Genomic DNA, 13,080 nt, shown 5'->3' with positions numbered 1-13,080 from the left:
TGTCTCAAAAATGGAACACATAAACAAACAGGCTGTATGAACTGAAAATAATCCTGATCCTGAAACAAGATTTCTATTTCTAAATAATTAACGCAAAAAAAGAAAATACTCAGTTTTATAAAAAACTTTCCAACTTATTTGCCATTCAGTACATGAATGTTCTGAATTCCAAGTCGAATCGCCAGAAGACGGATGCAGATTCACAAAACATGAACAACTGAATTACGATGCAAAACAATACTTCAGCACAGCAACATGTTACTTATGCGAAAGAAAACATCATACATTATTACTTAGACATCGAACAAAGAAGCCACCCGAATATCAATCAACAATTAAATTTCGCAAACTAACAATTTCCAGACGCTAAAGAGAATACAGCAAAGAAAATTCAGAAGCATGTTGGAATTAAAACAAACAAGTACTTTTCGTCACCGCGTTAGTAAGAATACGGACAGCAATCTGAGCCAGAATCGCATCACTCATTACAGAAGCACTTTTGTCGCTTTGTAAGAGAACACGTTCAAGGCAATGTTACTGAGCTTGGTGGCGCAACACCGAATAAAACGTCCTCTAAAGTTGCAGTAAAGTACGCTCTAAGATTTCCGAGTTCTTTTACACTAACAACGGAACTGTTGGTATTTCCAAAAATTACGCAGTCTCTACCGGAAGAAGATTGTGAAGCATATCTTTAGGTGTGGCAGAACCACATCATAGCGGATCCAGTATTCCAAAAATCGGGCTCAATACCAACCATAATACCAAAAAACAAACAATGGCGTCATGGGTCAAAATACAAAATTTGGGTTGATCTTGTCCGGTAGTATAATAGAAGAAAACTAAAAGATACAACAAAACCATAACGGTCAAAAACCTGTTGATAAGAATAGAATAAGATCAGCAACTTGCAACGACTGGGAAAACCGCTCGACCTATTGGTACGCAAGAATCAATGGAGTCATATTTATATTTCTAAATTTTTCATCGAATCTTCTGTTTCATTGCCTGACTTAAGCTATCAAGGGCCTTCCAGATTTTACACACTTTACTATTACTGCTAATTTCTCTTCATAACTTTCTGTCTTTGATTTTCAGATCCAATTGCAAACAAAAAGCAAGTAATAAGTTTACAAGGCTCAGGGCCGGTTTATAGAAACGCGGGTTAAATATTTAATCCTCGATTAATTTAACACTGGATTAAAATGTGGAATGGGAGCTCGTGATTGGTTAAAACCTGCACGTCGCCTAGCAACGAACCTCAATTAAAAGTTAATCGCGAATTAACTTTAACTTCGGTTTCTATAAACCAGGTCTCAGACTAGTAGCAGGAAAAAAGTTTCATGGTTGTCAAGTAAACCCTTTTCCGACTACTCGGCCCTTTCTCCTTACAGTTGAAACAGCGAATACAAACGTATTGTTACGAAATAAGCCCATACGCCGCCCCGGTACGACGCCTATGTGTCTTCTAACTAGTACGTACGCGTTGTTTCTCGTATGTAGTCTGACTCATCGGCAGAAGAAGTCTCGAAGCGGCGCTCGAAAAGCCTGGAAGCGGAAGTCGCGAATACCCAATTCGAGAAAGATCTGGATCGCCGAAATATGGATTTAAATAGAGGCCACCGTCGCGAATGATCCATTCATAATTCAGTCAAGAGTGAAATGAGCGAATGCATTTAAGTTGCGAAGTTATCACTGTTATAACTATAACACTACTAACTAGCAGTGTAATTCGAGTTATTATTGACCCGTCAGTCGTAACAGTATTACTGTTCTCCACAATACATCGCATATTAAAAAAATATTCAACATTTAAAGAGGAGATAGACATATTTTGGATCACGTCACGAAGATTAAAATTAATTTTTACTGATCCTGTATGAGTCAAAGTTATATCCTTTTAGGATCTATTGTATTCTTTTTAGCTGTAGTATGTTAAACTTGATTCATCACACTATATCAACCGCGTTATTCAGTTGGCTTGTAAGGTAATTGGGTTTTACCTGTTAGCCAATGTACATTAATAATATCATTATTATTCAGCACTATCAACCCGGCCCGGCTTAGCACCGGTAGCATTAAGTATCTATTGTTGAAAACCGCATGAAGATCAGTACCGTAGTTTTTGAGATTATCTTGTTCAGTTAGACAGACAAAAACTTTGTTTTACACTGGTATTGATTGGATCCATTCAGTGGATGATTCGATCAGATTTCACCCATAGAAGCGAATTCTGTTTCGAAATCATTATCTTATCTTGGAACCAGAGTTTCTGCTCGATCTTCTATACCGGCGGCGTCGATTCTTTCTTAAGTTTGCATTAACGATGCCGTGAATTCCTGAACCTGGATCTTCTTGATGCATAACGTCGCTATCTTTTGCATCTTCGCTGATTACATCCTGATTCTCAGTAACTACTTCTATTGCTACAAAAAATGTTTCACCTTCGTTTATTCATGTTTGTAAATCTGATATCACGTGAAACAACGATTTCGTACAAACTGGGTATCCAAACGCGATAACCTGGATGCTGCGAATATTCCCTTTATCCCGCATGGTTCTAATTTCCCATTTCTTGTATCCTTGTAATATGTATGCTTTTTACGCAATAATTGTTTTTCAATAATCTTACTTTCGTCCATCTTGAAAAATCGTCTATAAACTAGGCTCTACTCGACTGCACATCGAAAATTGTCAAAACATTGTAAATAAATTGACAATTCGGTCAATTTGTTGTTTTGGCTCATCACCAATTTCATTTTCGCACCACTCGCGTATCTCCATGTCTTATGTTTTATCATCGCAGCCTGCATCCGTTTCCAAGTATCATACATTTCCCGAGATAATACAGGAGTGCGAGTGCGCTTTTCACAAACTAATGTATGTACAACACTTAAAAACGAAATCAAAGTTTAAGAGAATAGAGGATAGTAGCCAGCTTTTAATCAGGGACCATAACCTGTTACCGTAACTTTAAGATTGAATGAAAGTACAAAAAGGGAATGGATATTTCAAATTATTAGCAACGTTATTTTGGTCTAATATCTTATTGCTAAGACAACAACGATCAGTCGACGGGGCTCCAGTCGCCGACTAAACACGGTAAATATTTTCTTTAATATCCTGTAGTGCGTAAGATATAATTTGTAACTGATTCTACTTGTGCTTTCATTTCTAATTCCTCTCATTTTTGCTCGTCAATAATAACTCCATTCCAATATTTGAATCAATTTTTACATTAATTGGGATGTATGATGTTGTGTCTTGTGTCTTCATTATGTTGATTTTTAAATTCAATCTCTTTAAAGTTTTAGTTTTATATGGCCAATAAATACATACAGTTTTTTTTTTATATTTGGTACCATTTATTAATTCGCGTGATGAATTCTTTGTTATCAGTTCTTATTTCTTTTATTTTGGTATTCTATCAAAGACTTTTCTGAAATGTTTCTTATCTGTAGTTTTAAATTTACATGAAGTGGCAATATAGAATATAATGAATTTACGGTTCCTCTGATCGACATTATAAATACTGGTGTTTAAGAATAGTATATTAAAGAACGAGTTTAATAAGGCAAATATTGAGGCACGAATCCAAGTTTATAGAACGAGCGGCGAAGCCACCAGTTATATAAAGGATGAGTGCCATAATGGCCTTATAAACAAATTATTTACACTATTTTTTCGCAAAATTTAATTGAAATTTGCGTTTTTTTTTTTTTTAATCTGGGAAATTTTGTCGTGGTTGGTGATGGATTGGTCGTACACTAACCACGAAATATTTGAAGTTCGAATTTTCACAACAACAACTGTAATTCGAATCAATTCGAGTTTTTGTAAGTTAAAATGTCTTGTGAAGAAGTTAGTGGAGTCCTTACGCCTCCCGAAATACTGGAAATTTTAATTTGACATTTGCCACTGATATTCAGCTGACATTTCTCGTCATGGCTACAAATCTTACCGATCTAAATTACACCAGATCTATTTCAGAACCCCTTTCCGCTATAAACGAGCTGCTTTGACGTCATTTGGGTGCTTTAATAGCTCTATCAGAAAATCAAAAAACGTGCGCGGTAGAAAAAACCTTTTTCCAAACCCGTCTAATCACTGTAAAATTATTCATGTCATTAAAAAACAAAAGAAATAGAGATCGACCTTCACATTATAGAGCTTGTTTTTACTTGAAAATTTATTCTAATTAGTTCATTCATGAACAGTGTTTAGATTATGCTAAAAAAAACATCGTTGCATTTATTGTTAATTATTTTTTACAGTCTAGTTTTGATATTCTGAACTTGAATCCGTTCGCAGGTTTTGACACTATGCTGTACAGTAACTTAATATCGTTTGTAGATTTATAATCTACAGCTTCAAAATTATAAGATCGCAGTAACGTAGAGAGAATAATTTTCATTGACATTAAGCCATATTTAAATCCTGAAAGAAAACCACATATTAACTTTAAATAACAAAAAAGTACTTATTTATCTAACTTTAATTATATTTCAACAAGAAACCGTTAGTGCAAACATTTCAAAAAGAATAACAAGCTCAAAATAAAATAATAATAATAATAAATAAAACTTAAAAACCACATACCATTCTTTTCATTCTATTTAATAAACAGTCGTTAATGACTAATTTTATAGCCGTATTTTATGATTGAAGTTGATTTTTAAAATATATGTAAATGCTATCAGATAAATCTGCCAAACTATTATTTAATTGAAAAATAAATATGCTCAACTTCACACTTATTTTGTAAAAAAATATGTTGTGACATATTATCAATGTGGATTAATCACCGACATGCTAAATCCTTTCCAAGGGACAATTCCATTACAAATTATGTTGCTCGCCCGACATGACTGTCAAAGTTTAAAAGATCTTTTAGGCCACACTGTTACGTACCTCAGTATTAAAATGAAGGAAATGTGGTTCGAAGATACAATAACTCACCTATGCAATTTCTGAATCCGTAACTAAATGGAATAAAAGCACATCGATGTCTAGTTGCTTCTTTTTGATAAAGGAACCTGTCTGGGTTAAATGTCATCGGATCCTTCCATATATCGGGTTTTAAGTGAATGTTACATATTGGAATAAGTACAAAACTGCCCTTTGGGACAACATAGGTGTCTGCAATAAATAAATAAAAATGTCTAACGTCTTTACAAAAACAATATTGTTACTTTCAGTGTATTATTTAATAATCTTTTTTATATTTTTAAGATTGTGTGTAATGTTATGTCCCTGCAGTTGTTTGGTCTTATTATTAGTATTCTAATTTCCTTTTATAATTCGTCACTAATATCTTGGAGAAAATGAGTAGAGAAATTTCAAAATAATCGGTTCACTAAGAAGATCTATGTAATGCTTTAATTGCGTACTCACCTAACTTTACATTTTCCGTAACTGTTCGTAAAACAATCGGTACAGTTGGAAATAACCTCATAGTTTCATTGATAACACACTCTAAATACACCATTCTATTCATATCTTCTAAAGTTGCATTTCTCTCAACAGAATCAAAAATTGAATCAAGCTCATCATTGACTTTTTCCTAAAAAGGTAACAATATATGAAAAGTGTATTTACCACGAAGAATCAAAAGTTACTAGAATATCACGACGTAGTGACAAAACTAAGAGAATCATGCTAATTGTAATCGCCGCTGTTTCACTTGCAGTGACAAGAATTGTCTGCGTTTCTTCACTTATCACATGTTCCGTAAGGGCACTTTCTTTTTCCGCGACAGAAAATAAGTGATTGAGAAATTGTTTTCTTTTCAAATCACCAACTAAAATACATAAATGTTAGTTTTAGAACATATTTTGTAGGACTTTTTGTACTTGTGTTTTGGTTGCGAAAATTGGCTTTTTTTGTATTTGTTATCTAAAATTTTCTTTTTCATTTACAATTATTTTATCACATTTTAAAGCGTATACCTTGTTTATAAATTCGAATGTTTCCTCGGTAAGTTTCTCAAATTCTCTTCCTAATAAAGTATATTTGAAAATGTAATCGGGATGAAGCCATATACTAAAGACACGAATTGTCATGATTTCCTCCATTCTACAAATACGCCAAATAAATTTACATACTGGTTTGACGGACTGCTTACCTCAGAATTTTTTCAATAAATTGGTCTTTATCTTGTATTAAGCTTGGTTTAATGTCACAAAGTGTTTCTACAATTCCTGCCTTATTAAAAAAAAACACCGATTTTGTTCTTACCTATTGATATATTTAATGAACAATGAAATATTTTCATGAGAAAATCAAAGGGATTTCCATCGCAATTACTTTCCAGTGTCTGTACAAGCTCTTTAGAATGCGCACAAAACACATCAACAAATGAATTAAGAACTGCTGAATTAAATGTTGGATTGATTATTTTTCGGTTAACTTTCCATTTGCTTACTTAAATAAAAAGACATACAATTTTCACTCTTCATAAAGTAAATGCCTACCTGGTTCATTCAATAAACCTTCACGGACGATATTTTTACCCAAATTGTAAAATTTGCCTTTCTCTAAACAACTGTTCGACAAAATTTCAATATCCGAAGGTTTGGAAGTAACAATGAGCAAATCTTGGCCCAACCAAAATTTAAAAATTGACGCCTGTGAAGAAAAAATTTCAGTCATTTTTTTGTGGAAACCTGCAAATATTCAGAATAATATAACGCTGAAAAATAAATGGACAAGAACCTTTATGACCCTCCCAAAATAAGTGAACACTTCCTATCAAGGGCCAGGCGAACGGACCTTCAAACTGCGACGCATAGTAATATAGATATCGCCTGCTCCACAGATATTTGAAACATAAAATGCATAAACAAATTACGACCAAAGTAACAGCGTACAGCGATGTTATATTTTTTGTGTTCATTGCTTTAAGTCACTATATGTATAAGAATGATCACTAGGGCACAACATCACAACTTGAAACGTAGTGGATCAATAAGGTTCGTGAATTTATAGTTATTCTTTTATTTTTTGTAAACTCGTTGCATTACTTTATTTAATTTTATTAATAATATGCTCAGAATACTTAATCAAGCTGGTTCAATGTCAACGGGTGCAACGAAATGTTGAAAATAAATTCATTATTAAAACGTATCCAAACAAAGATGAAAAATATAATTATTGATTTTCCATTAAAAATATTTGGATTCTTTATTTTTTTTATTTTTGTGAATAAACTTTATGTTTACTGCAGAACCTTATTTTTTATCACGCTTTTATTAGCTTGGGTTGTATGTATCTATGTATGTATGTAACGGAATCTTTGAGCTTAATTTTCATCGGTTTCTAAAAGTCTGATCATCTTGAAACTTTGCACACGTCTCAAGGATCGATGACAATGCAATAATTTGATAACAGTTTCCCATTATCCTTATTAGGACCGCCAGGATTTATAAATTCTTTTATGGATCCTGTGTAGTGGAGTAAAAGAGATAAAGCTAGCGCGCGATCTGCGCATGCCTGTAGTATCTGGTTTACTCTTCGTTGTAATTATAGTCTTGATTAAAATACAAATAACGGATATTAAATGAAAAAAACAAGAACGGACTTTTAATTAACTAAACGTGTGCAAAAATGGCTGATCGCATCTTAATTGTGTCAGTATATACCACGGTTATCTCTCTCCGTGTCGATTATACCGATCTATACCGATTATTTCTGTTTCAAGGACAATATCTGCATAGCTTTGGTTTTACAGTCGGTAAAGAAGGAATTAATTATAATTAAAACATATCTAATCATGAATTCTCACCAACTTAAATAAAGATAACAAATTTTGATTCAGAAATACAAACATGGAGGAAAATTAACTATTTGGGGGGTAAAACTAACCACAATGATGAATTGTGTCCCGTTGGTCCGTGAGGGCGATTGATTTCGAACTAATTCCCGTTGATCGATCATACGGAGACCACTGAGTGGTTCTTTCTAGAAAAATCTAAATAAGTAATTAATTCCCCAATTTATGAATTTGTCGCAGACTAAAAAATGAAAAATAAATAATAGTTTAAAAAACTAAAAAAACACGCTTTTATTGCTAATCGAACTAAAAACTAGAAAATAATTTTTAATGACAGAGTTTAATATTACAGTAGTAGAAGATCAAACAATCAATCATAATAAATCACCTCAAATTAAAATTATAATAAAATTTAAGTTACTAACAGAATAATTCAATTCAGAGTAAAAAGCGTGGGGTGCATTTTACTGCGGTTCATAACTATCCTCTCATAGATAGTTGCCAATAGAATGATTGTAATATTTAAAATATCAAGCACCCCACGCTTTTTACTCTGTATTGAATTATTCTGTTAATAACTTAAACTTTATTATAATTTTAATTTGAGGTGATTTATTATGATTGATTGTTTGATCTTCTACTACTGTAATATTAAACTCTGTCATTAAAAATTATTTTCTAGTTTTTAGTTCGATTAGCAATAAAAGCGTGTTTTTTTAGTTTTTTAAACTATTATTTATTTATTTTCTGAACATAAGCTAGCGAAATAGGGTCCACTCGATCAATGGCTAATTTCATATTTTCTTTCTTCACACTGTACAAAGCAAAAATGTCGATCAGGTCTGGTCAAGCCAGGTTCTGGAGGATGTAGAATTGGTGAATTGGTGGCGATGTCGGTCGATGATGTTGAAGACAAGCGTAAACTAATTATTGCTGTTTTTTCTAATCGGAAATAGGCGAATTTTCGAACGACGCTAACACGTGGTGTAAATTTGACTTATTGTTTGTAAATTCACAGTTCATGTTAGGATTTTAATCGTTACTAGTTCTAACACAATTTAACAGTCATAAGATTGTTCAGATAAAGCACTTGCTAGGAGATTTCATGAGATTCACTTAGTCAGGACTGATTCTTTGTTTATCAAGTTATCAATAAGGTTTCTGGGCGCTTATACTTGTTACATTATAATACTTCTTAATTAACGTTGTTCCACTCTGGGAAAAAGACCGTGGAAAGTTTGGTAGAATTCATAATATCGTGGACTGAGGGACGGGGGGATTAAATTTTTCTCCTTAGGCAGTCATCATCCGGACATCACCGACATGAAATTCTCACGACGTGGGAAATCACATCATCGAGACATATTTCTCGCGACGTGTAAAATTACACCACCGAGACGTAATTCTCACTACGAGGGATGCATTTTGTATTTATTTATCATGTGTTTGTTTGGGATAAGGTGGGGACAGTCCACGATATAAACTCTCAAAGCTAATTGTTTTAAGTAATAATTAGTAATAAAATATTAATCTCGTGTAATTTTGTTAGATATGCAATTTTTCACCTCCTGCGATTTTTCTCTATCTCACAATTTTATTTAACCTTACTACTTTTCTTTGCTATATAATTTAAATTGAACGTAAAGATTTTGTTGATTAATGTTTCCACCATATGAATTGCCTGATGTCCAATCTTAATTTCAGATAAAAATTCTTTGCTGTTTAAAATTTCACGAGAGTGTATGGCTAATTTAAATGTTGTTTATTGCTTTTTTTTCAAACTTTGACACTTGTTCATTTGTAGTTTAATATCAGAGTCATAGAAAGTGAACAGAACCGGAGTGCTCGGTTCCTTTGTCGAGCTGGCGGGATTTATGGCGTCATCTGCACAAAAGACGCAGATCTTTAATAGAAGTCAGGGGAGCAGTTGGAATGGCGTGACGGTCGCGGCTTATATATATAGCCGAGATTTCCAAGCACGAGTTTGCGACCGTAATGGCCTGTTAGCGCGGAACGTTTCTTCCTTAGATAGAGGGGGGCATGTGCAAAATCACCGTTGTGGTGGGAGAACAGCCACAACCAGGCGCCCCAAACTCCGCTCATGCTACAACACCACCTATGGGTAATTTTGCTGTGCTCTAGAATGAAATTAATATAGTTCTTATAGCGACCCGTGTGCTCCCTCACGAAGAGGCGCTCTGGTGCCGCTGTGGCTGAGCTGCATAAGGTTTTATTAAAATTTTGTTCTCTTATTGACTGCTATAATTTTAAATTTGCCGCCACACATCCGCAATAACTTGTGTATATGCATCCAGATACTTTAGTTCAGATTTTTTTCTTTGTTTTTATTAAATTTGTGATATTCAAATATTTGCATTGATTCAGAACGTTTAATTTTATTCATTCAAAGTTAGGCAAGTTTTTTGTAGCTGAGAACTAAGAGGTCTTCAACCTGCACAACTTAGTCGTTCGATTTTGTAAGACGATCACAGCCAAGGCTAAATTTTTCGATTCTCTTTCAATTCGTCTGTTCTGTTTACAAAAATTTTCGAAAACCTTATCATAAAAACTGAGACTACTTTTTAAACCTTTTAAATAATCTTGCTCAACTGATAACACTGCCAGTGATCACAGTCGCATAAGTTTTTATTCGCTTAAGTATTGAAAAAGTACGTTCTACGGAAGCAGTACTATATGGTACATCAATTATTAAACAACATAATTGTACACTTCAGGCATTGCTTCCGAAATTTCGTTGTCTTGTAGGTAAGAAAAAATTTCTAGCAATTATTTGTCTTTAAAATCAGAGGTACTAATATAAAACAGTCAATTCGTTTATCAAATAAATAGGAATTGTACTCTCAGAGAAGTAATTAATGATTGAGGAAACTGTTTTTTAAAATCATTACATTTCTTAGTTTACGTAACTCAATAAAATCTAAGAATTTTAATTTTTCAAAACGAGTTGTTATTTGGCCAACTATTGATTTGATATCTATGATTTCATAAAATAATTTTTTAACCATGAATTTTCTTCTTTGGTTTTTCGGTTGTTCTTTGGTTCATCGACTAATGCCACCACCTTTTCAAATATTTGTGTAAATTCTCCTCTAAAATTAGAGATTTGTATTTTTGTTTCTTCTATTTTATTAATGCAGTAATTCATTTTGTAGCACTTTGTGACAACCCAAACTTCCCGCCTTTAAAGTGACCTTGAAAAAGTTTGAAAGGCCTGCGAAAAATTAAAAAAATCAAAGTTTGGCCTTGTCTGTGATCGTCTCACAAAAAGGAAACCTACGTTGTGTGTTTTTTTTAACATGGGGGGAGGGCGTTCTTTCATACAAGTGAGCATATACTGCGTGTGAGTTGAGAGCGCAAGAAATAATAGACAAAATTGTTTCGGAGGAGATAACATGTCAACCCTCTCAGGAGGAAAGAAGCTGCGAGGATTCACTCCTCAGCCCCAAAAACCTCTTATCGTATATTCACGAACATATTACATTTCAAACACCTTAAAAATATGAAAGAAAAGCCACTCGCGAATTGACAAACGAACAAGCGCAAAATCCTGTATATCAATGCAAGTATTTGAATAATAACAATGCAAATACACAAGTTATTACGGGCGTGTGGCGCCAAATTTAAAGTTACGGCAGTTAACAGGAGCACAACAAAAGTATCCCTGGGGCGTTCTAGCACAAGCGGAGTTTGGGGCTACTAGTCAGGGCTGTTCTCCCCCCTGGATGGTGATTCTATCTAACGCAAAGTCTATCAGCACGCACACCTCCATTACGAACATGCTGTGCGAAACTAGGCCATTACGGTCGCCAGACCCGCAGTCCCGTTACAACATCGGCAGCCGTCCCTGAATCTATCCAAACCTGTGGACTTGTACAGGTGACACGATAAATCTCGCCAGCTCTACTAGGAACCACACTTCGCTTCTGCCACGTTTTCTGTACCGTTGTGAGGACATGCCTGGATGAAGTAATCAATCTGTAGCGTTTTGAGGGCAAGCCTCGATGAAGTAATCATGATAACGATGATAATAACGAAAGGAAGAAATTATCTTAATCCCCCGCCAGTTCGCGGTATGAATTTTGTTTAACTGTCGTAAATGAACTATTAGCTATCTTGTGTGAAGAATTAAGAAGTGTTATAATGTAACACTTACGCATATGCATCCAGAAACCTATTCGTAATTAAACAACAAAGGTGTTTTCCTGACTAAGTGAATTTCATGAAATCTTCTATCAAGTGGTTTATTTAAATAATCCTGATTGTTAAATTGTGTTAACACTAGCTGACGATTAAGAAAAACTAACTTGATTGGTGAATTTACAAACAATAAAACAAATTTACAGCACGCGTTCCGCGTTGAAAGATCGCATGTTTTTTTGATTAAAAGCCGCAAGAATTAGCTGCGCGGGTTGGGAACAACTGAGCGCCGACGGCGTTAACATTGATTGTCGTTAACAAAGACTTCGTCCCTTTTATTAACTACCAAACCAACTAATTTAAACTAGCTCTTAACACGTGTTCACATTCACCATGCACCCACTACACCGAACAGAAAGAGAATGAATCACGCTTTCGACATGCCGCCTTCTGTCTACCAACCAACCAACCAACAAACCCTCTAACTAAAATTCCCCTAGCGCTACTAACTGTCCAACTATTCTGCTAGCGTTACCGTGCACCTGGTTGCCTATGTTTAACAATTTATTTTTTTGATTGAATTTTTTTTCAAATTCAAATTATTCAAATGTGATTTCGCGCCGCTGTTAATTAATTTCAGCGCGAAAATTTTGATTTAAATTCGGTCACCACAACTTCTTTTGCAAAACATTGTATAGATGATCCGTATGGGCAAATATGTGATGAAAAATATGTAGCAGAAATACTGTTTTAAAATCCTTCAAAAAATTTAAGAATCCAGTACTTGAAACTATTGCGTCTTTGTCCCAGTTTTGGGGATTTTCTTGCACTAAAATAAAAAATTCTACAAGATGTTGTCGGTGATTGAGCAAGGACCAAATTCAATACATAGGCGCAACAGTGTATAAAAATGCTCTTGTATATTTTTCTCTAACTTTTGCCTTAACTCCATTAAGTTCTCCCGCCATAACTGCAGCACCGTCATAGAACTATTATTTATTTATTTATTTAACGATGTTGATGTTAAAGTCATTAACGAAACTTAAAATTTCTACATCAAAATTATTGTCTGTTCATCCTCCACAAGAGGATAAAAATTGTTAATTATATTGAGTCACCAATAAAAAATTCCGTATTTACTACCTTCATGTACT

General features: G+C 34.1%; 1 protein-coding gene across 2 annotated transcripts; it reads right to left on the bottom strand.

The window, feature by feature from the left end:
• Nucleotides 1–4,222: 4,222 nt before the first annotated feature.
• On the bottom strand, nt 4,223–6,946 carry LOC135138253 (cytochrome P450 4C1-like). 2 transcript variants are annotated; one of them, XM_064068184.1, is made up of 10 exons: nt 6,712–6,946; nt 6,471–6,662; nt 6,235–6,420; nt 6,122–6,188; nt 5,946–6,072; nt 5,850–5,892; nt 5,616–5,797; nt 5,392–5,560; nt 4,957–5,136; nt 4,223–4,434 (listed from the first exon to the last, which is right to left on the bottom strand). In XM_064068184.1, the coding sequence occupies exons 1-10, from the start codon at nt 6,890–6,892 to the stop codon at nt 4,259–4,261; spliced, it is 1,503 nt and encodes a 500-aa protein (XP_063924254.1). In that variant the 5' UTR covers nt 6,893–6,946; the 3' UTR covers nt 4,223–4,258. The 2 variants fall into 2 exon arrangements, with proteins under 2 accessions (XP_063924254.1, XP_063924255.1); XM_064068185.1 differs by lacking the exon at nt 4,223–4,434 and adding an exon at nt 4,803–4,865.
• Between the last annotated feature and the right edge of the window lie 6,134 nt (nt 6,947–13,080).

Source organism: Zophobas morio, unplaced genomic scaffold, assembly GCF_036711695.1.
Source record: "Zophobas morio isolate AGI-343-1 ecotype UQ-CSIRO unplaced genomic scaffold, CSIRO_AGI_Zmor_V1 ptg000030l, whole genome shotgun sequence".
In the NCBI taxonomy this organism is placed as follows: domain Eukaryota; kingdom Metazoa; phylum Arthropoda; class Insecta; order Coleoptera; family Tenebrionidae; genus Zophobas; species Zophobas morio.
This window is presented reverse-complemented; position numbering and strand designations above follow the sequence as displayed.